The following is a 27,418-nucleotide window of genomic DNA, read 5'->3' as shown; positions in this document are numbered from 1 at the left end:
GGCTGGCAGAGCATTGTTCTCCGGCCTATATCATCAGTAGTTCCAACAAGAGACACAGGCGGTTGGCTGCCCATGCAATTGATGTCGTATTAGCAGGCCTGGTGGCGTCTCGTGGCTCATTCAAGCACAAACTTCACGCACAAACTATGAAGTGGCCACACACTAAATTGGTAGTTACAGCACTTTTCTTACTTTTGCGAAGAAATGAGCTCTGGTGCTCATTTCCATTTCTTCTGTGGTTGATGTGGGTTGTTCAGTCATGTAACACACTGCATAGGATCGCAAATGGTGTGAGCGTGGGCAGAACAGATGTGACACCTGGTCCCCTGTGAGAGGCTGTGTAGTATATCAGGCTATCCTGGTGCAATGTCTATTTCCACATCCAAGTCCAATCCTAGGGAAGGAGACTGTGGCAAAGGCAGTGAAATAGGCAGTGCTGGCAGCGATTGAGGTGGCAGTGGCAGAGGTGGAGGTGGAGGCTGCAATAGCGCAGGAGCCGGGGTCCTGCAGTGGCTCCTAACAGCTGAAGGGGGCACACACAGCAGAGCAGACAGTCATGGAAATGTAGGCAGTGGTGGAAGAGAAGATGAGGATCCTAGCAAAGACGTAGGAAATGGCTGGGCAGATGGAGGATATAGGGGCAGCAGAGGTGCACCCCAGTGGACAGCTGTCCACGTGAGGTGGTAGCTGGTCAACATGTTGTGATCCCCCCCTCCCAACCATCTGGATGACGCAAAGGCATTGGTGACGAGCACACTCATTTACTGCTGGCACCCATTTCAGCTGGTGGCCAAATGCACAAGCCCAAACAGCACAGCTGTGCCAGGCCAGAAGCACTGTGGTACTGGTGCCGGTTGTGGCTGATGACTGTGCAGCAACTCTGCCAGACTTTTATCACCAACAGGGGTGAACTTGTAAGAACTGAGGAACTGGGCAAGAGATACTTCCGGTGATACATCCAAACATATTTTTTCATCCGAGTCTTAAATATTCATACTAGTCAATCTACTTCCCTGTTTGATGGTGGGTGAAAAGGAGGAGCCATGAAATTATCAATACCAGTTTTTTTTACAAAAATCTTCAAATTCCTGAGATATGAACTGGGGACCTTTGTCAGTAACTGTAGTTGGAGTCACAAACGATGCAGTAAAGTTTATGCTTGATTTGCATACCTATGCCATGCATTCTCTGACAGCCAATGAGCTACCAGTAGTGTTCTGAGCACTGTGCTGTGCATGTTACATGCAGTGTGAGCATTGTACACCATCATAGTGAATTGTTTAATGAATTTTTATTCCACTTTTTGCAAGTTGTTATTGATGATGTTGTTGGCGAGCAACAAATTTTGTGCAAGCAAGTGGGGGCATAATTTGTGGGATGCACACTTTCATCAAGTGCAAAACAGGTGTATGTGTATACTACAGCTGTTGCTGGGAGCAGGCATCAGTGCAGTTAGCATCCTTTGTTTCAACCTCCATGAATTGCGATCATTCTTGGATCAAACTATAGTGTATACAGAAGACCTTACATTGCAAAAATTTTAAGACCTTCCATTGCAAAAATTTTTGACAAAGTGGAAATAGTTGCTGCCACAGAAGTAGAGAGACAGCACACCACATGCAGAATTTTAGAGTAAGCATCAGTTACAACAACCCAGTAGAATTTCAGGAAAGGTGCCACAAGGTCTGTGTTAATTTGTTCCCAAGGCTGCTCTGGATCTGGCCACAGTGACAAGTAAGTACGGGGAGCCACCTGATGGGTGGCAGACTGTGGCCGGGCTGCAACAACTCATGCTGTTTCCCCATCAATGCCTGGCCAAACCACACATCTTTGTGCTGATGGTTTTGTACGTGACATACCCCAGTGCTCCACACGAAATAAATGCATAACCTCACACCAAAGAGCGAACAGGCTACAACCGAAGGACTAATGTCTTCTGTAACTAACAGAAGCACTCCATCCCAAACAGGAAGACGATCTTGTAATGCAAAATAATTTCTCAGAGGATCAGAAGCATGGCTCGGAGCTTTGTCCAGCCAGCCATGTTGCACAAATGACACAACTTTACTTAAAACAAGATCTGAGGCTACCATGATTGCAATTTTAGTGCTTGTAATAAGAAAAACCATCAACAATATTTTGAGCTTCCACATCTAAATGAAAAGAAACTAATTCCTCTCTATCAAGCTTGAATCCGGACCAATCGGCAAACGTGATAAGGCATCAGCATGTGTATGTTGTGCCGTAGGTCAAAAAGTATCTCATAGTTGTATCATGACAGGAAAATAACCCACACTTTAAGCAATGTGCAGCCTTTTCCAACAAGGATGCTGAAGGGTTAAAAAGAGACATAAGTGATTTGTGATCTTATAGAAAAACATGAATTTTTTTGGAACGTACATGGTTGCCAAAGCCCCTTTCTCTGTCTGAGAATAAGGCTGTTGTGCTGAATTTAAGGATTTAGAGGTGTATGCAATAGAGTGTTCAAAAAGTACACTTACTTTGAACAAGGATGGCACCAAGGCCAATCTGAGACCCATCTGTTGCCAACACAACATGCTGGCCTGGCTGAAAAGTGACCAAACAACAGGGCTGAATGCAGCTTAAATTTCAACAATGTGAATGCTCAGTCACAGGCAGGAGACCAGTGGAAAGAAACATCTTTACATAATAATGCAAGGAGTTTATTGTGCCATAGTGGCAGCATCCCATATGAGTTTGTGATAGTAAGAAATTTTGCTTAAAAATACCTGTAACACCTTGGTAGATGTGGTGTGTCGCAACAGAGCAACAGCATCAGTATGCTGGTGCAATGGTTTAATGTCAGCACGGGGCACTTCAAAACCCAAATAAATAATTGATGGTGGAAAAAACTGTGTCTCACTCAAATTGCACTTTAACCCTGCAGACTGTGAAACAGAATATAGAGCACAAAGGTCCCACAAAAATTTATTTGTAGAGGCATCAGACACTACTTTGTCATCTGAATAGTTGATGGAGCCTGGAAGTGATGCAATAAATTGCTCTAAAAATGTTGAAAAATACCTGTTATGCTTGTCACACCAAAAGGCAAATGCTGGCATTGATAAGCCCAAATGGGGTATTGATAACTAGAAGAAATTTAGGTTCCTTGTCAAGTGGCATCTGTAAATATGCCTCTGCCAAGTCGGTCTTTGAAAAAGTATGGCTCCCCAATGATTTTGCTAACTGCTCATCAGGGTGTGGCAAAGGATAGATATCAGTGATTTACTGTACATTAATAGATTTTTTAAATCACCACAGAGATGTAATTTACCAGTAGGTCTTTTTGATTATCACCAGCAGCACTGACCATTCACTTGAAGAAAGAGGTCAAACAACATAAGTGGATTGAAGACAATCTAATTCTGCTTTAACCTGATCCTCTAACGATACTGGTACTGGGCGTGTCTGCAAAAAATGGGTGCAGGCAGACTGTTTCAATGTAATATGAGCCTGAAATTGTGTTGGACAATTCTGTCCTGGAGAAAATGGAGAGCATCTTACCATTGATATGGAAGTTGATCAGAAGCTAAAAACACTTCATCAATGATGGAGAATCCAAACACTTTAAAAGTGTTGATCCAAACAAATTTTCAGTGTACGCATTGTCCACAACTAAGAATGTTGATGAATGAACCACTGCGTTGTGAGTCACAACTTCAAAAAACTGTCCAAAAATGGGACTCTGTTGTTTGTTATAACCTACCAGCCTCCATGATTCTGGAGTCATAAGGGGAGAACCCAAGTTTACATAAGTCTGAGAATTCACCAACATTGCTGCTGCACCTGTGTCCACCTATATTCTCAATGACTTGTTCAACATACATACTTCAGTGTGTACCTTGCTTTTGGATACCTGCACTGCTGATACACTGTTCACATCCATGTTCATAGGGTTTGGAAAGGACTTGCATACAGAAGCAATATGTCCTTTCTTATGGCACCTATTACATGTTACCCAGCACTTGGACATGTGGTCCATTCATGTTGAAAAAAGCAGGATGGGGATGAAGGCAGCTGAGCACAAGGCTACCACTGTTTTGATATGGACTGTTCTTGTTGCGAACGCTGAGTAGCTATACGATGCTGAGATGTCTGCTGGACAGCTGCAATAGCATCTATGTTATCTTGCAAACTGACTAGAGGCTGGGAGGGGTGATAGGAACTGATTTCTGAAACTTTGGACCAGGCTTCTATCTGACTACCTGTAGCATGTGGAACTTCAAATGACTGAGCAATGTTCAATACTTCTGTAAGCGTATTATTTTCACACTGTAGAGCTCACTCTCAAGCTTCCCTAACAGGAGCAAAATGTATGATTGCATCATTTTATCAGCGTAAGATTACTTATCAACATTTGTCACAAAATATGATGATGGCTAAGCCCATGTAGTTCTGCTTCCCATGCCCTGTATGACTGTTTTGGCCATTTTTGCCAGTGGTAAATCTCCACACGAGCAGCAATAATGAGAGTACATTGACAGTGATAGGTATGAAGTAATTCACACATCTGATCAAAAGAAATACATGAAGGTTCATGTAAGGGAACGAACTGACACAACAACTGAGACCCATGAGATGAAATCCACAACAAAGAAAGTGCCTTACACAAGTTTACATCTGTTACCCCAAATGCCTGGAAATGTTGCTGCAGCCATTTTTCAGAAGCATCCCAGCCTTATGCTGCATTGTCATACACAGCGAACAGTGGCAGATATATTGTTGGTGGGGCTGCAGGTTGTGCCAATGAGGTCATCAAACTCGAAATAGCAAGTGTCAGCACCTGCTGTTTGTCAAGAAGAGACGTAAGCATTGCCTCCATGTAAATTAAACTCAAAGTACTAATGACAAAAGTAGAGCACATGGTGTCCAGTATCGTACTCATCGCCAAAAAGTGTTCTCACCCAAGAACACTGTAATTTATTGCTTGAAGAGAACACACACATGGACGACAAGGTAGAATGCACCATTGGCTGGTGGAGACTTGCACTCTGGCCTGTATCATTATTAGTTCAACTAGGCGCTGCAGCACTTAGCGAGATGACGCTCTCCCAAGGGGCCCCACAGTCCTTTTCCCCCAGGGGGCCCACAGTCCTTTTGTGGGTACATGTGTGGCGTGCACGCGGCCCCAAGCTATTGCAGTCTCCTTTCCTTTCCAGAATGCATTACCATCCCTGTTCCTCTCCCTCCCTATCCTTGCTCTTTTGTCCCTGCCCCCTCTTTTCCCTCTTAGTGGACTTCTTTATGTTGACCTGCCTATCCTCCTGGCTTTGTTTTGCTCTGTGCTATTGTTTAGTTTGCTGTTTCCATCTCCTTTTTGGTCCCCTTGGTGTTTGACCTCCATTTCCAAAATTTTCCGTTCAGTGTGAGCCATTTGGGGATGAACTCCCTACCCAGCTTCCATGGTGCAGGTTCCTCTCCCCCTCCCCTCCCCTTTCCTTTCCCTTTGCACCCTGGCTGCCCTCCTGCTAGGTCAACAGCACGGTAGCCAGTCTGTGTGGTGGGGCTGTTAAGTACCCACTTGGCTGAGCCCCCAGAAACCACAGGGATCACATTACTAGTACCTGAGCTGTTAACACCTCGTGTATGCCCAGGAGTCGATGCTCATCATTTTGGGGCACCAGACCTCCCGGCAATGGCCGCTGTCACGAAGTGACGAAAGCTTCACCATCCTGGCCATTCTGTGACAGTCTCTAAGAGTGGTAGCAGACGTGACACTCCTCCTTCTGATCCTTTGGCCTTTCCCTCCCTGGCCACCCCCCTGGGAGGAGGGTCAAGCTCGCCGGCTTGGGTTGAAACCTTTCCCTCGGTACCTTGTTTGTACCAGGACAGATGGCGGAAGTTTTGCCATGACCAAGCCTTTGTTTTTCATGGAGATGATTGAAGATAAGTACGAAGAAGTGGAATCGATGAGTAAAATGCGGTCGGGTGCTTTGCTCATAAAGACATCATCTGCTGCCCAATCTGATGCCCTGCGTGCTTGTGACTGTCTCAGTGACGACCCAGTCTCTGTCACACGCCACCAATCTTTGAGCTCCGTACAGGGTATTATTGTCCACCGAAATCTTCTTCTCCTGACTGACGAGGACCTCCGTGCTAACCTCGAGCGGCAAGGGGTTCGTTTTATCCAGCATGTGCAGTGAGGCCCTCCAAACAATCACACCGCTACAGGTGCCTTTATCCTGGCCTTTAAGGGGGTGTCCTCCCAGAGAAGTTCAAGGTAATGGTGTATTGGTGTGATGTAAAATCTTATATTCCACCACCAATGAGATGCTTTAAATGCTTCCGGTTTGGACCCATGTCTTCCCGCTGCCTCACTGATCCCATCTGCGGCGACTGTGGGCGCCCCCCCCCCCCCCCCCTTGAGGGAGTGCCTGTGCTCCCCCACCAGTGTGTGTAAATTGTCATGGACAGCATTCTCCTTGCTCGCCTGTATGCCCGGTGTTTGTGAAAGAAAGGGTTCAAGAGTACAAAACCTTAGATCGGCTCACCTACACTGAGGCTTGTCAAAAGTATGACCGGCTCCATCCAGTGTCTATGTCTTCTACTTTTGCTTCCGTTATGTCCATTCCCCCTCCTACCCCTTCCTCTTCCCAGCTCCAACCCATTCGTCCCATGCCTTCAGCCTCCTCCTCCCTCTCTCACTCCCCCTCCCCCTCTCCATCAGTACCCATACCCACCCCATTGGGTGCTGCTCCCCCTCCCCCGCTGGAGAAGTGCTCCCCTCCTTCGGCGGCTGCCAGTACTGCAGCTCCCTCCCGGGACTCCTCGTCCCGGCACACCCCTGGAAGGTGATCTACAGCTCCATATTGGCAGCGTGATCTGCAACCGGTGGGCGCCAAGATTACTGGGTGTAATTCCGTGCTGGCCCTCGCTGAAGTCTGCCCTTCTCTTCCTTCCCAAAAGAAGAAGCAGAAACGCAAGAACAAGGGCAAGGCCCATCTGGTACCCCCCGAGATGCAGCCTTCCCCTCGTCCAGTCAATGAACCAACAGAGCCTGACCTCACTTATATGGATATTACCCCACCCTTATCGGTCATGGATGGTGACTTGGCGGCATGACTGACTCCGGTCCCTTTGCTTCCCCTTCGGACTCTGGCTTGAGAATCGTCCAGTGGAATTTTAATGGGTATTTGCGTCTCCTTCCAGAGCTGCAGCCCCTTTTTTCCTTCTACTCTGCTGCTTGTATTGCACTCCAGGAGACCCATTTTATCAGTTCTTACTCCCCCACCCTTTGTGGGTTCCATGCTTTCTGTCAGAACCGAATTGGCCCTTTGCAGGCTTCTGGTGGTGCTTGCACCTCGATCCACAAGGACATTGTTAGTAAATGGGATCCCCTCCATACCACTCTGGAAGCCATTGCTGTAAGGGTCCATCTAGCCACTTCAATCACAATCTGTATTCTCTACCTCCCACCTGACAGGCCGCCCACATCCCATGCCCTCACCACCCTTCTTCAACAACTCCCTTCTCTCTTCCAGCTATTAGGGGACTTAAATGCCCACAACCCTCTTTGGAGTAGTCATACGACTACCCTGGGCAGGACAGTTGAAGCTGTTCTGACAAGGCTTGACCTCTGTTTACTAAACACAGGCACTCCCACACACTTTAGTGTGCGCACGGCACTTTCTGTACCACTGACTTCTCCAACTGCAGTCACGGCCTTCTACCCTCCATTCAGTGGGGAGTCCACAATGACTTACGTGACAGCAACCATTATCTGATTGTTTTGACCTTCCTTCAGTGTCTCTCACTCCATCGCCCTCCCAGGTGGGCTGTATCTAAGGCTGATTGGGGTGCCTTCTCCTCTGCTCCCATCCCCCTGTATTGCCACATGACAGTCTTGATGAATCTACTCAGACTTTGACTGCTGCCATCCTTTCAGCAGCTGTTTCATCAATCCCATCTTCCTCAGGCTCCCCACGCTGGAAGATGATCCCTTGGTGGACTCCAGAAATTGCTGCAGCCATAACAGACTGCCACTGTGCTCTTCAACACTTGAAGTGGCACCCTTCTACTGCTCTTCTTCTGGTCTTTAAACGACTCCACACCTGGGCCCACTACATAATCAGATTTCAGAAACGGATTTGCTGGGAACATTATGTAGCTGCCATAGGACCACACACCCCCTCTTCACAAGTCTGGTCGAAACTCAGGCGAATTTTTTGCCACCGTCCTCTCACTGGGGTTGCAGGACTTCCTGTGCATGGTGTTGTCCTTACCAATCCGGACTTTGTAGCAGAAAATTTCGGTCAACACTTTGCTCAAGCTTCGGCATCGGCTCAGTATCCACCCATGTTCCTTCTCCTGAAAGAGCTCTCAGAACGACTGCCATTCTCTTTTGTTTCTCACTGCTCAGAGCCAAATAATGGTCCATTCAGTGAGTGGGAATTTGCCAGCGCCCTCGCCCTTTGTCCTGACACAGCTCCTGGACTGGATCGGATACATAGCCAAGTGCTCCAGCACTTATCAGTGGCTGGCCACCATTGTATACTGACCCTCTTCAACCTTCTGTGGAGTGTTCCAGTGTTGAAGTCAGGGAAGCTGCCTCTTTAGTTGGTTAGCTACTGTCCAGTTAGCCTTACTAACATCCTCTGCAAGCTCCTTGAATGCATGGAGAGTCGGCAGCTGTTTTGGATCCTTGAATCCCACGACCTTTTGTCAACGACTCAAAGTGGTTTTCGCTGTGGCCACTCTATGGTGGATAACTTGGTGCACCTGGAGTCTGCTATCCAATGGGCTTTTGCCCATTGGCAACACCTCCTTGCAGTCTTCTTTGATCTGCATGAAGCCTACAACACCACCTGGCACCACCACATCCTCACCACCCTTCACAAATGGGGCCTTCGTGGTGCTCTGCCCATTTTTATCTGTAACTTCCTTTCTTGTTAATTTTTTTTGGGTCCAAGTTGGTTGCTCCTACAGCACTCCCCATCAGCAAGAAAATGGGGTTCAACAGGCTTCAGTGTTGAGCGTCCCTCTCTTTCTCATAGCCATTAATGGTCTGGTGACAGCTGTTGAACCAACAGTGTCTCCATCTTTGTGTGCTGATGATTTTTATATCTACCTCGCTTCCTCTGTAATGGGTGCTGCAGAACACCGTCTACAGGGGGCAATCTGCCAGGCACACTCATGGGCTCTCTCCCATGGTCTTCAGTTTTCGGCAGCCAAGACGTGTGTCATGCATTTCTGTTGTTGCCGTACAGTCCATCCCCATCCAGAACTGTTCCTCGATGGCCAACCCCTTGAGGTAGTGGACACCCTTCACTTCTTGGGTCTGGTCTTCGATGCCCTGTTGCAAAACGAGGATAATGGAATGTAGTCGAATTAAGTCGGGTGATGCTGAGGGAGTTAGATTAGGAAATGAGACACTTAAAGCAGTAAAGGGGTTTTGCTATTTGGGGAGCAAAATAACTGATGATGGTCGAAGTAGAGAAGATATAAAATGTAGACTGGCAATGGCAAGGAAAGCGTTTCTGAAGAAGAGAAATTTGTTAACATCGAGTATAGATTTAAGTGTCAGGAAGTCGTTTCTGAAAGTATTTGTATGGAGTGTAGCCATGTATGGAAGTAAAATGTGGACGATAAATAGTTGGGACAAGAAGAGAATAGAAGCTTTCAAAATGTGGTCCTACAGAAGAATGCTGAAGATTACATGGATAGATCACATAACTAATGAGGAGGCATTGAATAGAATCGGAGAGAAGGGAAATTTGTGGCACAACAAGACTAGAACAGGGGATCGGTTGGTAGAGCATGTTCTGAGGCATCAAGGGATCACCAATTTAGTATTGGAGAGCAGCGTGGAGGGTAAAAATCATAGAGGGAGACCAAGAGATGAATACACTAAACAGATTCAGAAGGATGTAGGTTGCAGTAGGTACTGGGAGATGAAGAAGCTTGCACAGGATAGAGTAGCATGAAGAGCTGCATCAAACCAGTCTCTGGACTGAAGACCACAACAGCATAAATCAATCTAGACATTGTCAGTTAGGTACCAACTCTCATGGCCTACAACAACTGGAAAACTGATTACTAAAATCTAATTGATGATCCAAATAAAAGTGTTTGACCAATTTTCCTTTCAGACTTATTAGAATGTCCATATAGAAAAACTAGACTGAGAAAGAAGCTGATGAGCAGTCCAGAAATTGGGGCTCAAAAAGCCAACTCCACTATTCCCAGTTTATGTTGACTAATTTTTAATGCCTTGTTTCTTACAGTAAAAGAATGGTTTGGCTTCAGAATTATTAGAAATAAGTATTGATTAAAGCTGCCCAATAGAGCGTACTTTTATTTATTCATTATCAGACATGTGTCAGGCAGACATACCCATTATCGGAGGCATCTTATATACTGGTTTCTTAACACATATGAAAGACATTTGGCAATAACATTCATATAACTGTCAATTATATGATAGTTTTAATCATATTAATGTGGGTATTGTTTAATCATCAAGTAATGTGATGATTAAAACTATCATATAATTAGACAGTTATATAAACATCACTGGAAAACATCTTTGGTGTGTGCTAAGAAGCCAGTATATAAGACACTGCTGTTGATAGGCACAAAGCGTTTTTAAAATTGCTCATTGGGATGACAGTACTTGTGGCAGAGGTAGCATAGTTATGTAAGAATGCATATTAAATCTCTTTGGATGTAGTAAAGGAATTATGAGAAAACAAAATGTCCCCATGTGGACTCTGAGCTGAGTTTATTGGCTATGAAATGCACATTGAGACTGCAGAAAATGCAAAATGGTAAGAAGGAGTCGAAACCTGGATAAATGGAGTGAACCAGAGATTACTGAGAATTCAAGAGGGACCATCAGGCATGATGGACTGAAATGGGGGAAAGGGATATAATAGAAGACAAATAAGTAGCTTTGAGGCATGAAATAGGGATGGCAGCAAAGGATTGCATATATAAAACAGTGAGGCCTAACAGAAATCCCTGGATAACACAAGAGATATCGAATATAATGGCAGAAGGGAGGAAATACAAAGTTATAGCAAATGAAGCAGGTGAAAGGGAATGCAAACATCTAAAATGTGGGATTAACAGAAACTGTGGTATAGGCAAGCAAGAATTTCCTAGGAAAGCCGGGAAATACTCTTAGACTTAGGAAGACTGTAATAATTCCAATTCCAAATAAGGCAGGTACTGACAGTTGAGAATACCATTGATCTATTAGTTTAATAAGTCACATTTGCAGATTATTGATACAAGTTATTTACAGATGAAGGGAAAAACTGGTAAAACCTGATCTTAGTGAAGATCACTTAGTGTTCCAGAGAAATGTAGGAAATGGTGAGGCAATACTGACCCCATGACTTATCCTAGAAGATAGATTGAAAGGCAAACCTACATTTATGACATTTGTAGATTTAGAGAAAGTGGACTACCTGTTTGGAAATTCTGAAGGTAACAGGGATAAAATACAAGGAGCAAGATGTAATTGTAACTTGTATGGAAACCAGCTTCTAATCATACAAGGGGAAGGTCATGGAAGAGAAACTGTAGTTGAGAACAGAGTGAGACCGGGTTTAAGCCCACCGAGCTGTGAAGGAAACCAAGGAGAAATTTGGTAGGGAAGAAAAATAAAATATTTGAGATTTGCTGATGACATTGTAATTCGTTCTGAGATGGCGACGGACTTGGATGAGCAGTTTAACCGAATGGATACCGTATTTACTCGAATCTAAGCCGCATATGAAAAATGAGACTCGAAATCAAGGAAAAAATATTTTCCCGAATCTAAGCCGCACCTCAAATTTTAGACTCGAAATTCAAGGGGAGAGAAAAATTATAGGCCGCATCTCCAAATTGAAACAAAGTTGGTCCATTGTAATATGAGACACAATTTAGGTCGAATGAATGACGATACAGCGACAGTAGTTTGGTTCGAGTCGTAAGCTCAGCAGTTAAGCTTTACCAGGTAGCCATTGCTATGCGTCAGGCGCTCCGTCCGTATTTATATGGGTACCCTTCCTTTTCCACATGCTTCGTCTGGTTTGAATTGATAGCTTATTTTTCTTTGATCTGATAAGCGCAGTTTTCTTTGTTAAAAGTATTTATGTCACTCTAAGCTGAAAATGCGTTACTGTACTGTGTCATGCTTTGTTTGCCGCATTCTGATAGTGCATGTTTACGGCCTGTCGCCGCTCGCGGCATGGCTTGCTTTTGTGCGCGCTACCGACGCTTTTTTTTTTTTTTTTTTTTTTTTTTTTTTAAAGAAAGAGAGGAATCGTCTCATTAGCGAAACAACGGCAAGAAACTGCTATTTGTTGTTACTTACACTGCTGCTTTCTTTGATAATGATCAACAAGAACCAAATAATATACTTTTTATGATAGAAGATGTTCTGTACGAGAGTTTAGCGAAAATTTTTCTCCATTTGAAAATCTTTGCAGGCGCCTTTTTAGTACACAGAAATTAGAGTCATCTTAGATTTAAAAATCTAGTCAATTGCCGTGCTTCATTTCTGACTGTATCACTATTAAGCATAAGAATAAAACGAATATAAACATGACATGATATTTATATTCTTCCGCGTTTGCTGTTGTCTCACTCTAGTTTCGTAGTTTATTAGACAGACCGGATTTAAATGAGATAGCAGCAAACATGAAACAATACATGGCAAAACATTTATATGTGTATTATTCTTATGGTGACGAGAAAACTGCATGTGATGCACAATTTATAAAAGTTCCTATTATAGCAACCATCTCTTCTCACAGATAGGAAAAAAATTCAGAACGTAGAGTTGGCCATATTGACAAACATCCCAAACAGTCTTGCCAGTCGGATTTTCATAGTACATTGAAAATAGCTCGTCTTCTACCTTTTTTTTTTAATTTATTTACTGACACAGAGGTTTTGGCACCAGTATTTATCTTTGTGCCTACAAAGCATGTCTGTGTAGCGCTACATATATTCGACGGCAGAAGTAAGTTGTGGCGGCACCCACCAACTTTTTTCAGAATTTCCGCAGGCTTTGCACTCTATTCTAAGCCACAGGTGGTTTTTTGGATTACAAAAACCAGAAAAAAAGCGCGGCTTAGATTCGAGTAAATACGATAATGTCTTGAAAAAAGATTATAAAATGAACAACAACAAAAGTAAAACAAGGGTAATGTGATGCTGTCAGATTAAATCAGATGATGCGGAGGGGATTAGGTTAGGAAAAGTGACGTTAAAAGTAGTAGATGGGTTCTACTGTTTGGGCAGCAAAGTAACTGATGATGGGTAGAGCAGAGGGGATATAAAATTTGAACTGGCAATAACAAGAAAAACATTTCTGAAAGAGAACATCTAACATCAATTTAAGTGTTAGGAAGCCTTTTCTGGGGGTATTTAAAATGTAGCCTTGTATGGAAGTGGAAATTTGATGATAAGTGGCTTTTGCAATGGCGTCCTGTAAGAGAATGTTGAAGAATAGATGAGTAGGTCAAATAAAAAGTGAGGAGGAACTGAAATCAATTGGGGGGGGGGGGGGGGGGGCTTGACTAAAAGATGTGATTGGTTGATAGGACACATCCTGAGGTACTAAAGAATTGTCAGTTTAGTGTAAGGTTCAGGGATAAAAATTGTAGAGGCAGCCCAAGGCTTGAATACAGTATCCATGTTCAAATGGATTTAGGTAGCAATAGTCATTCAGGATAGAGTAGGTTTGCACAGGCTAGACTAGCGTGATGAAACACATTAAATCAGTATTTTAATGAAAACAAGAACAACAAACCTGACTCCAGCCACAGAAACTTAGTCACATATGCCATTTAAATTTTGGCACTGTAGTGTTGTACATGTACACAAAAAATGCACTGCTTTTCAGTTTTTTCGATGATTTTTAAAATATTTTTCTACTGCATGGAATTTTATTGTCAATGCAGTGTTTAAAAGTTTCTTCTTTTAATTTCAGGAAAAGAAACTTTCAATGCAACAATTCCAGTCAGTATTGTTATGTGTCGAGCAATTCGAGATTACTATTTGAAAACTGGATATAAGGTAAAGAAATAATTATGGTTCTAATGTAATAGTCAGAATACCCTCCCCTCTCCTCCTCATCCCCCTCCCCCTCCCCCACCCCTTTCTCTCTATCTTGTCAGTAACAGTGAATATGTATGGAACATTAAGTGTTTCTATAAACAAAGTTTGACAGATCTGTTATGAAATAATATCAGTCTATCTATCTCATGAAGAACCCATAACATAACCCAATGTTCCTTTAAAAGCAGCTGATTTTGTCTTGAGAGAAATTGAATAACCTAAGTGCAGCAGTGATTAACAATGAATTGAAAGTATAGTGTGTTGTTTTGCTTTGAAAGTTCTCCATTTTATTGAAAAAAATCAGCCTCAGTCTGACCATAAGAATTTGAAATGCTGTTCTTTACGTTGTTGAGATTCAGACAATACAAAACTCATGATGTAAACTGACAAACACCAGGCAGGTGTGGAATTTATAGATCCTTAGCTGTTCATGCAAATAATATAGCTCTCAATTTCCAAATTGTAAACACTTCCAGCAGGATGAGTATGAGTATATTGTCAGGGAATAAAAACACCCAAAGAAATGAGAACTTAGGCAAGTAGCCTCCCTGATCAAGATTTTCTTAAAGGTGCTATTATTATGTGACTCATATGACAGAGTGTCACTTAGGAATGATAGAGAAACAAGATTCATTTAATAATGATTGTTCTACAGGGTGATTATAATTAAACTTTCAAACCAAATTGCAACGGAATATTATCAGAGAAGGGGGGAAACGTATGGCAGAAGGAAAATAAATAGTTACAAAATTTAGCAATAGATGGCACTGTAAGAATCATCATTTAATAGTAGTCAACTACAAATGACAAATGAATCATACAACAATGCTTAAGGTGTATGTTTCACGTTAAACAAACTGTACTACTCAGTGTGCATGGATGTATAGGTGTGATAATGTTAGTTACATAAGCCGTTCTACCACGGCAAGGTCACATCACATCGGATGGGAAATATCAGTTTTTAATTGTCCTGAGGCCAAAAACCACATAAAAAGCATCAATCACATCAGTTTTTAATTGTTCTGAGGCAAAAAACCCGCATAAAAAGCATCAGTCAAAATAAAATAAGGTTATTAATTTCCGTGAGGCTGGCGCAAAACATATTCAATATGCTGTCCACCATTTTCTGCAACAAGTTGAAATCGAGAAACAGCATGTTTCACAACTGATCAAAGTGTTTCTGGCTTCATGTTCAGAATGTGTTGCACAATGTGTGCCTTCAATGCAGCTAAGTTTGCAGTCGGAACACTGGACACAACGTCTTTCAGATAGCCCCACAGCCAGAAATCACACGGATTAAGATCAGGCGATTGGGACAGCCAGGCTGTAGGGAAATGGTGGCTGATAATTCTAGCATTTCTGAAGTGGCATTTCAGGAGCTACTTAACTGGACTTGCAATGTGCGTAGGTGCACCATCTTGTATAAAAATGATCCCATCCACACATCCACGCTGTTGGAGAACTGGAATGATGTGGTTGCCCAAAAGGCACTCATAATGCTTACCAGTGATGGTACAGGTAACAGGACTGGAAGCATCTATCTCTTTGAAAAAATATGTCCCTATGATAAATAATACCATAAACCCGCACCACACAGTGACCTTTTCAGGATGAAGTCGTACTGGTTGATTTGTGTGTGGATTTTCTGTAGCCCATACACGACAATTCTGTGTATTGACATATCCTGTCAGATGGAAGTGGGCTTCGTCTGTCCACAAAATCTTCCACAGCCAATCATTGTCCACCTCCATTCAAGCAAAGGTCTCTCTTGCTGGTAGGTCAACAGGAAGCAACTTGTGCACATGGGTAATTTTGAATGGATAGCAAAGAAGGATATTTCATAGGGTAATGTTCAGGTAGTTCTCTGTGCACTACATGTTTGCACACCACCACTCGTCTCCTCTTGCATTGCTGTGGTCACTGCATCCACTGACATCGAATCAGTTCATTTCCTCCTCGTACCAGGTTGCACACCTAAAGAACCCATCTTTTCAAATTTCCGACTCATTTTCGCTTGACTCATGGCAGTCATCATTCTTGTAATACAGCTTCACAAGCAGAGCATAATCCTGCATTGTGACAGTAATGGCAAACATCACAGACATGAAGGGAGGAAAAGTTGTGTACCCAGCACGTTTATACCAACTTCAGTGGGTCGTGCACATGACGGGTGTTTTCATTTAGGTATTCTGACACATACAGCACCATCTATTGTTCAATTTTCGCACTATTTTTTTTTTCTTTTTCCATATGTTTTCCCGTTCTTCGATAATATTCCATTGCAATTTGACATCATTCTGACCAGTGCTGTTATTTCTACAGCATTTTGAAAGTTTAACTTTAATTATAATCACCCTGTATATGAGCAGTGGCTTAGAGGCATTGCTTGGTACACTAAAATCTGTTAAATGGCTAAGAAGTGACACACGTCCTCTTGAGACAGTAGCAGCAATGAAAAGTAAGAAACTTTTAACTGCACGGGTAATCATGCAATCTGTGATATTATAGAAAGAGGACGGGAAGTAAGTGATGCTGAGAGGGAGGAAAGACCTAAGTGGAAACAAGGCTCCTGGAGTGGATGACATTGTGTCAGTATAATTGATATCATTGGGAGAGCCAGCCATGACAAATTTATTCCACCTAGTGTACAAGATATATACCTCCAGGCCACATGACATATCTTAGAAGATAAGTGGAAGAAAAGTGAACCTATGAATGTGGCATTTGTAAAGCTAGAGAAAGCTTTAGACAGTATTGATTGTACCACTCTAGGTAGTAGGGGTAAAATACAGGGAATGGGAGGTTATTTACAACATGTACATAAACCAGGCTGGAGTTAGAAGAGCCAAAGGGCATAAAAGGAAAGCAGTAGTTGAGAAGAGGGTGAGGCAGGGTTGTAGCCTAACCCCCCATGATATTCAATCTGTACACTGAGTAAGCAGTAAATGAAACTGAAGAGAAACTTAGAAAGGTAATTAAAGTTCATGAATAGGAAATAAAAATTTTAAGGTTTGCCAATGACATTTTAATTCTGTCAGCAATAGCAGATTGTGGCAAAAATTGAAAATGAAGAGTGCTTATAATCTGGGCTCTGAGGTCGTACTTTGGTTCTACCAATAATTGGCTGAAAGGCCTCCACATGGAATTTCAACCAAGCTTACAACCAGCAACATTGTCTCATGAACTGACCAGGTCCTTCAAATTTTGAGCCAAAAAAAAAAGGGCTGAACTAGAGACTTTGAAATTTCTGTGACATGCTAGGCTGTGACTTTCTGAACTTGAGCCATAGGGTTGAGAATTTTAAGGTCCCACAAAGAGGCTCAGAGGTGAACTCTGCAACAGAAACCACTATCTGAGTGACTGACAGAATGTGGTGTGCACACGAGCTTTTAGCCTAGTCAACTTTTTATCCGGTATAGATGATGATATCTGTATGCTCTAATCTCTCTCTTATTAGTACTATGCAGACATATTCTAACTAATAACACTTAGCAAACCTCACTAGATGCCACAGTTATCTGGATTGCATAATTTTTCTTCAGAGCCCTGAAAAGTAGGTATAAGAAATACAAGAAGAGCCATAGGGTTGAGAATTTTAAGGTCCCACAAAGAGGCTCAGAGGTGAACTCTGCAACAGAAACCACTATCTGAGTGACTGACAGAGTGTGGTGTGCACACGAGCTTTTAGCCTAGGCAACTTTTTATCCGGTATAGATGATGATATCTGTATGCTCTAATCTCTCTCTTATTAGTACTATGCAGACATATTCTAACTAATAACACTTAGCAAACCTCACTAGATGCCACAGTTATCTGGATTGCATAATTTTTCTTCAGAGCCCTGAAAAGTAGGTATAAGAAATACAATTAGAACTTTTTATTAATAGTTTCAAGTTATGGTGAAAGAAATGATTTTTCTATTACTTATCTTCCAATTATTATCCATTTATTATTTGATTTTGGTGTTGGCTCAGTTTTTCCAATGGTATGATCCTGCACACTCTACAGATTTCCGGATTTTAATATTTTAATATGAGTCATTACATGAAATGTTGCTGGCCATTTATTACATTCTTCCATTTTATTGGCAATCCTCTCACATGATCCAAAACCTGACACCATACACTATCACAATCTACATAGTACTAACTCAGAAATATGTTACACACAATTCACCCCCTCCACCAAAAACACAACACCTATGATAATACATTTCATAGCTACTGATCACATCACAAAAAATCAACTTATACATATTTCACTCACCAAAACTTTATTTCAATGTAGTATTTCAAATTGTTCCAATCATCACTATCAATACTGATAATAATCATCATCGTAATAGTGGCCATTGCAGATCCCAACCCTGGGGGCAAAACATGCAAGAGATAAGGGGTGTGTAGTCAGGGGTGGGGGGGCTAGCAATCTTGTACCAAAAAGCTGGGAAATGAGCAAATCAAGGTGTTAGGTGGTTGTGAGGGGAGCTGGATAACAAGAAAAGACACACAAAATATACATAGGTGCCCAAAAACATGCACAGCTACATTAAAATGTAGACAGATATGTAAAACTGTGTAAAATTCTGCACAAATAAGTAAAAGGGTATGTGCATGTTGGGGTAGGGGAAAAGGCAAGGGAGGATTGCTTAGGCTCACAAGTTCATGTGGCACATATAGATGTGCAAAATAACATGTGAAAATAAAAGAGGATGAGGGAGGAAATGTGATCAATAGGGATATTTATACTCATAATTATTGCTGGGAAGAATTTTGGCCATGAGATGCTGCACCAACAATCCATATGGATATACAGCTGTGTGTTGTGTGTTAATGAGACCATTCATACAGTGTGGCTTGGAGTGTGTGCAGTGTGGAAGGCAATGAAAAAATAGGAAAGAAGAGAAAGAATGGACAACTGAGTAGAGTAATGTTTTAGAGGAAAGTAACAAAACATCACTGGGTTGTGGGGTGGAAGAAAAGCTGTTAGGCAAAATCAAATAGTGGAAAGCCCAAATTGGTATGTTGACAATATTTTGAAAAGGATGGATTGCTACTCACTGTAAAGATGACATGTTGATTTGCAGGCAGGCATGATGAAAAGACTGTTACATAAAGTTTTTGGCCAGAGCCTTCTTCAGAAAAAAAATGCACACACAGTCACACAAGCAAGCACACCTCACATACATGACAGCTATCTCTGCCATGCCCTGCACACCCACCTTCTACATGCTCCCGAAAATCCACAAACTCAACAATCCTGGATGCCCAATTGTAGTTGTTTCTTGTTCTTCCACTGAAAAAATTTCGGTCCTCGTTGACCAACACTTCCAACCTATTGTGCAAAATCTTACCTCCCATATCAAAGATACCAACCAGTTCCTTCAACAACTCTCCACTATCCTCACCCCTTACCTCCTAGATCCCTACTTGACACTGTTGATGCCACTTCCTAACACACCAACTTCTCTCATGCCCATGGACTTGCCACTATTGAACACTATCTTTCCCAAAGCCGTTCAGACTCCAAACCCACTACCTGATTTCTCATACACCTTACTAACTACATATATCCTAACAAACAACTATCCCTTGCATCTAGCTCCAACTATCATTCCACATTCAAAGTCTGTTCATTCTCAACGTGCAGACATAATCACATCGGAAAACTTTTCACATGAATCACCTGAGTAAAAACAATGGCACCCTGAATGCACTGCCCTTTTGTACCTTGTGTAGAAGATACCACTGTCATTTGTGTAGGTGCATATCACTATCCCATGACTTTAGTCACCTCAGTGTACATGCATTCAAAATGAAATTGTTACTTCGAGAAGAATCAGCTGGACAAAGGAAAAGCAGTTGATTTTCCAAAATTGTCTTCATCGAAAGTCTGTTGTTACAAGATTTTGAATGCAGTCCATCTATTCTATGTAAACCTAAGGAAGATTTCCATATTTTATTTAACAATATTATAGCACTAAAAATGGATTTTCATCTCCTCATTCAGTGATCATTGATGACATTCGCTTTGAGCTGCAGCTTGAAGTAGTTTATCTGTAGTGTGACAGGTGATGTAATGACAAACACGGTAACAAGATAAACATTCCAAATATCTATAAGAATTTCCCTCAGGATCAATTTCCTTGATTGCACAAGACATACACAGACATAATATCAATGTTGGATTCAACCTACCTCTGTAAATAACTGTTTTCAACAATAAGGAACTAAATCCGCTTTTGAGAAACTCATTTTCAGACTATAACCTAAACTACATGTACTGCATCTACAATCCACACAAACACTGTTGTAAAAGGAAAAACAAAAAGAAGATAAACAGTTGATTAAAGAAAAATGAGAAATATGTACGAGGACACACATGTACCTGCTTAATAATGACGTGATGTAGCAACATTATGTTTTTAGTTTATTTGTTTAATTTATAGTAGTGAAACCTCATTTACAGTGAGCTACACACTTCTGACTGCCAAATTAATTAATTTTAATTTTAAAAACCAACAGCCTCAGTTGCAAAGTTTACTTAGATTTACCTAAGTTTCACACAGGATAACCCAACCTTCTTCAGAATAAAAGTAACTACCATTTGTCCCTAGTGGACATCGTCAAGCTGAAACTACAAATCCATAAATTATCGTCAGACTGTAAAAACGTATCTGAAACTGCATCAGCCCCACTTAGCGACCGCGATGCGGCAGCCATGAGTGCTGTACTGGAACTGACCGTAGTGTCATGAGGCCTGCCTAGGCGGACACAATACCTTGCACCTGCGCATAAACTGTGTGATGGGTACTTGTTGGGAGAAGACACAAATCTAACTCCTGACCTTGAATTTACTAATAAAGTGAAATAAAAGAAAGATACAGCTGTGGAAAAGGGCGTTTATGTTATCCTGAGCAGACTGTCTTAAAATTTATGAAGTATTCTTTGGTCATGATGTGAGGAAAATTTTGTGCTGAAGCATGAAGTTTAATCACCTAAAAAGAACTTAGGAGTGGGAAGGATAATATAAAGCCAACATCGTCATTATTATGACTAGATCTATTTTATATGGCCCGTATTCCAGGATGTTACAGATTAGATGTAGACTTGTTCATAAGTTCATTCATGACCATTTGTGTACTAAGTCAATAGAATGTTCATGCGTTCTAACCATAGCTAAGCAAATGCTTAACATTTACGTCTAAAAAAACAAAAAGATATTCATTTAGACCTAGTCATAATAATGACGATGTTGGCTTTATATTATCCTTCCCACTCCTAAGTTCTTTTTAGATGATTAAACTTCATTCTTAAGCACAAAATGTTCCTAGGCAGGCCATACACTGTAAGCACATGATGTCTTCCTCACATCATGACCAACGAATACTTCATATATGTTAAGGCAGTCGATCTAAGTATGTTCTGCTCAGGATAATATATATGCCCTTTTCCTCAGCTGTACCTTTCTTTTATTTCACTTTACTAGTAAATTCAAGGTCAGGAGTTAGATTCGCGTCTTCTCCCAACAAGTACCCATCACATGGTTTATGCGCAGGTGCAAGGTATTGTGTCCGCCTAGGCGGGCCTCATGACGCTACGGTCAGTTCCAGTACAGCACTCGTGGTTGCCGCATCACGGTTGCTAAGTGGGGCCGAGGCAGTTTGAGAAAAGTTTTTACATGTTGTTGTTGTTGTTGTTGTTGTTGTTGTGGTTGTCAGTCCTGAGACTGGTTTGGTGCAGCTCTCCATGCTACTCTATCCTGTGCAAGCTTCTTCATTTCCCAGTACTTACTGCAACCTACGTCCTTCTGAATCTGCTTAGTGTATTCATCTCTTGGTCTCCCTCTATGATTTTTACCCTCCACACTGCCCTCCAATGCTAAATTTGTGATCCCTTGATGCCTCAAAACATGTCCTACCAACCAGTCCTTTCTTCTTGTCAAGTTGTGCCACAAACTCCTCTTCTCCCCAATTCTATTCAATACCTCCTCATTAGTTATGTGAACATACAGTCTGATGATAATTTATGGATTTGTAGTTTTAGCTTGACAATGTCTACTACGGACAAACGGTAGTTACTTTTATTCTGAAGAAGGTTGGGTTATCCCGACTGGAACCTAGGTAAATCTAGGTAAACTTTGCAACTGAGGCTGTTGGTTTTTAAAATTAATATTTATACAGTTGCTGACAGGGCCGTGAAATGTTGAAAATATTTAAGTTCTTATCTGCCAAATTAATTAGTCTGAGAAATACTCTGTTTTCTCTCTCAAGTCTCCACCTGGCTTTTCCCTCCTTATCCTATGCTATTATGATTGGAGGGAAGGGGTACAGTACTCTCTCCTCGCAGGTCTGTGCATTGCATTCTGGTCACGGAGCATGTTGGCTGTGAAGACCTGATTTAGACAGTGCAGAAGATGGTTTAAAAAAGGTGTTTTTAAGGATACAGGAGATGTTTGTTATCAATTATAGGGTGGTGTTACTGTTTACACAAAGAATTATATCATGTTATATTTTCTGTTCAGCTTTGCTAGGACTACACTGACACAGTCTGTTATTATTTTCAGCAGCTGACGCTAATGAAAGAAAATAGCTTGTCATAAAAGTCCAAAAAGTGATGATGAATATCAGTACATGCTGTCTGCAGCTTCTGCTGCTAAAGCTCACATTTGGAGTGCAAGGGAAGGGCAGTATTTCACAAATGAACAAGTGGAAACAAAAATAGAACTGGTGCAGCACTCTGGCTGAAGAGAGAAATACAGAATAGCACAGGAGACTGGATAATAGAGTAAAATGAAACACTTCTCCTATCTCCAAAAAATAAACAAACTGGCGTATGGGCTTAAAGTGATTGGCACTGCAGTGTCAAACGTTATTAAGATGCAAAGTGTTTATTCTCCACAACATGACTGCTGACACATTTATTCTTTGTTTTATATTATTATTATTCCTTGGCTTAGTCTCAGTTTAAGTGGTTTAAACTCTAATAAAAAGTATTCACAATGTGCTCCGCTGTACTCTGTGACAGTCACATCCATGTGATGTTTTCTTGGCCTGTTGTGTGTAATATTGTGAAACGTTGCCAAAACAAGTGAACATATTTAAACTACTACAGTTTGGTGACCCTCACATGATCTCCAGCATTACTCGACACTTCATGCATTGCCATTTTGATTGTCAAACACTAAACAACAACGCTAACCACCTTCTGCATTTAGTGATGGAGGCCCACGAGCCTACAAGCACACTAACTGTGTCACAGTCAAACCGGCACCACTTTTGGCAGCAAAACGCTGTCTTATGGTTTGCACAACTTGAAAGCCAGTTTGCTCACATGACTGCCAATGAAACATAAGTACAGTTACATTGTTGTTGCATTGAATGAAGATATTGCTATAAAAGTACAGGACATTTCAGCATCACTGCCAAGCACTGATGGCTAATATGCCTTAACCACAGACCTATCACAGTCCAAAACATAATGCCTAGAAAAGTTACTTCATACTGTGGGGTTAAGTGATCACACCCCTTCACAGTTACTGCTCTGCCTGTGGACTCTAACAAGCAACACTGTCAACAAAGACATTCTACAGAACTCTGGTTGTCATGCCTACCAACAAATGGGCAGAAGGTACTTATGGTATGTGTTGTTGATCTTGAAGCACTTGCACAGACTGCAGACCTTATCGCAGGGATATAGCCATCTACATGCGGAACAGCTATTTGCACACAGTCACAATACTCTCACATGATTACAAGCACAGACTGCTGAATTTACTGTGCAAGTCATTTCTCTGCAGACACAGCATTCTAGTCACCAGTCATAGTGCTACTGCTCACTGAGGAAATTTAACCAATTGCCTTCGGCTGCAAAACTTTGTTGGTACCATAGGTGGTTTAGCTCTAATTCGTGGAAATATAGCCCTCTGTGTGAGAAATGCAAATGTGCCTGAAAGTCAATAATGACAGTGACTGGCTATCCAAATGGCAGCCATCAACTGTTTGTCACAGAGCGCTACACAAAACTTCAGTTTCTGGTGGACACAGGTGCTGATGTATCAGTGTACCCATCTTCCCATTTGCCTTGCCTTAGTAATGATGACTGTTGTCATTGTCTCTTGGCTGCCAATGGTTCCACAATCCAGATCTACGGTCGCATGACATGTCACTAAACTTAGGCCTCAATCAGAAGTTTGAGTGGCAATTCATTGTGGCATATGTGGTGCACCTACCCTTCGAGCACACTTTTTGTCATTTTATGGTCTGATACCAGACTGTCGTCATTGTCACCTCCTCGCACTACTGACTTAGACACCCATGGATGTTTACACTGTGTTGACGACACTGCTGTATGAATGATCACAGAGTATTCTCTGATTTAGAACTCTGTAAACAGTTCCCAGAGATTGCTCAGCAGCTACCCATGTGCTGCATTCAACAGTGCTTTACATAGTAACTATGCCAGGACCACAGAGTCTCACTCAACCTCGCCACTTAACACCAGAGAAACTGAAAGTAGCAAAGCAAGTTTTTCCTTCATGCTCATTCAAGGAATCTACCACCTGTCAAGCAGTAGCTGGGCCTCACCTCTCCAATTAGTTTTGAAGAAGGCCAATGGATGGCACTCTTGCAGTGGTTACTGATAGCCTAATGCTAGGACTATTCCTTAACATTTCTGTTACAAACATTGAATAAAACTTCCTGGTAGATTAAAACTGTGTGCTGGACTGAGACTCAAACTTGGGACCTTTGCCTTTTGCAGGCAAGTGATCTACCAACTGAGCTACTCAAGGATGACTCACAACCCGACCCGACCCCCCCCCCCCCCCCCCCCCCCGCCCCTCACCCCTCAAAGCTTCAATTCTGCCAGTACCTCATCTCCTATTTTCCATACTTCACAGAAGCTGTTCTGTGAACCTTGCAGAAGTAGGAGTCCTGGAGGAAAGGATGATGTGGAAACATGGCTTAGCCTGGGAGATGTATCAAGAATGAGATTCTCACTCTGCAGCAGAGTGTGTGCTGATATGAAACTTCCTGGCTTGGGTAGCTCAGTTGGTACAGCACTTGCCCATGAAAGGCAAAGGTCCCGAGTTCAAGTGTCGATAAGGCACACAGTTTTAATCTGCCAGGAATGTGACAAAACATCAATGGCTATGGCACATTTTGGCACACAAATTAGTACTTACAAAACCACATAAATATTATTTGAAACTTGTATTCATAAAGTCTTCTACAAAGTAGAAGCAGTAACAACATATTTACCTCTTCCCTTAAATTCTTGGATATTTTAGATTTTCTGGAAACTTGTTACACATAAGTAATCCTCTGTGCGTAAGGTTTGCGTACCCATTCTATACGTGCTGGTCAACTGTGTGGATGCTGCTTTTAGTATGAGTGTCGTACTGGTCATCTTCTTGTACAGTTTCCAGCTGCTGGCCATGTCTGTTTGTAACATAAGCCTTTCCATTGTCTTCTATCTTCCCACCATTTCTCTGTCTCTACCTTGATCGAGTCTTCTCCTTTCTTTTTCAAGCAGTCCTTCACGTTTTGAGCTACCTGTCTCTTGGTCTTTTTCCCTTCCTTTTCATAAACTGAATCTTTCTGGGTCTCCTCTTCTCCTGCATTTGCTTAATGTGTCTATACCATCTAAGCCTTTATTCCCCTGACTTATCCTGCAATGGTGCCTCCTCCATTGTTTCCCTGATCCTTCCATTCTTTAAACTGTCCATTTTTATCGTTCCTATCTAATTTCTCAAGAATTTTATCTCACTGTCTTCTCTCTCTTTCTTCCATTACTCAGGTCTCTGAGGCATACATCATGATCAGAACATAGCATCACCAACATATAATCCTTTTGCTGTATTGAGGGACATCCTTGCTCCATATCAGGGTTCTAACATTCTTCTGAAATTATTCTAGATGTCTCCCACACACATTTATTTCTGTCGTTTCATCATTCTCCAGTATTAAGCTTGTAAGATAATTGAAACTCTCTGCCTTCCTATCATTCTCTGCCAATTGCCACACATCCAACTGCTCCAGCACTTCCTCTGTCTGCTTGCCCAAAACATCAAATTATTTGCCGACACCATTGCTTTCACATTTCCTTCACTAATTACTTGTGCAATCTGGTCCTTATTTTGTCTGTCATGACTATGAAGAGCAATAGTGAAAGTGCACTTTCGTGCCTCATGCTATTCTTCTGTTCTAGCCAATCTGCACAACTCACACTCCCATTGTACATTTCTTTTATCTTCCACGTATATTAGTTATCTGATCTTCAGGAACATTCATACCTTGTTTGTACACAAACTGTTCTACGCTTTTTCGATGTTTAGGAATGCCATCAATAGATCTGTTGCAGATTCAGGGTGGTGTTCCTGTAGTTGCCATACAGCGAAAATTAGGTAGATCTACTGTGGACCTTTCTACTTCAAACCCATGTTGTTGTTCTATTATCCTTCCTTCTATTTTTGTCCAAATTTATATTTCCAAAACTTTCATAAAGATCTTTGCACTATGGGTCAGTGGTATGATAGTGCCATTAAATCCCTACTTCTCTTACTGCTCTCACCATATCTGTATTCAGTTCATCCAAACCTGGTGCCTTTCCTCTTTTCACAATTCATCTTCCTCTTCTCTCTGTGTGAAGTCCTTTTCCGTTCGTAGTTCCTTTTCTTTCTCCTCAATTTCTTCCATCTTTTCCAGGTCTCCATTTGAATTAGAGAGATCTTCAAAATACCCCCTTCACACAATCTTGAGTTCCTCATTATTTTCTACCCCTTGGCCACTTTTATTTACTATTTGAATATAATTCATCATATCATTCACCCTCTTACTTTTAAGTATCACACAGAGCAACTTTTTTGAAGCTCTAGTACCCTCCTCCATCATTCTAGTCCACTCTTCCATGTACCTGCTTCACTCCTCTGCCACCACTCATTTTGCCGTGTGACAGTGTTAATCAGCTTTGGTTGCTGTAAGTCCTCGATAGCATGAGATTCACACTTGTAACCTTCCTCATGTACAGAGTAATGCAGCTGATTCAACATTAATGCACTGGAATTGCATTCAAGAGGAGTGGGGTTCACACTCCATTTGGCTATTTTTCCATGGTTTTCCCAAGTTGCTAAGGTGACTGCCAATATGGTTCCATGGCCAACTTCTTTCACTATCCTTGCCTAAATCCTATCCTGTTATATAAATGTTTTATGTATGAACATAGCAAACCTGTAAAGAGTCTGACATGTCAGGTACTGTTGTACTGAATGGTCTAAGGACAAGTAAATGAATAAATGAAAAATAAAAATGAACTAGATGATTTGAAGTCTAATCCTCTGAAATTGT

General features: G+C 41.8%; 1 protein-coding gene across 1 annotated transcript in view; it reads left to right on the top strand.

The window, feature by feature from the left end:
* LOC126418438 (deoxyribose-phosphate aldolase) overlaps positions 1-27,418 on the top strand; it is a 167,502-nt gene that overhangs the window by 127,846 nt on the left and 12,238 nt on the right. Inside the window, exon 5 of the mRNA XM_050085197.1 lies at positions 13,949-14,034. Coding sequence (XP_049941154.1) covers positions 13,949-14,034 — 86 coding nt within the window. The remainder of the gene's footprint in view (positions 1-13,948; positions 14,035-27,418) is intronic.

This window comes from Schistocerca serialis, chromosome 9, assembly GCF_023864345.2.
Source record: "Schistocerca serialis cubense isolate TAMUIC-IGC-003099 chromosome 9, iqSchSeri2.2, whole genome shotgun sequence".
NCBI lineage: Eukaryota > Metazoa > Arthropoda > Insecta > Orthoptera > Acrididae > Schistocerca > Schistocerca serialis.
The sequence above is the reverse complement of the archived record's forward strand: the minus strand, read 5'-3'. Positions and strand labels throughout refer to the sequence as shown.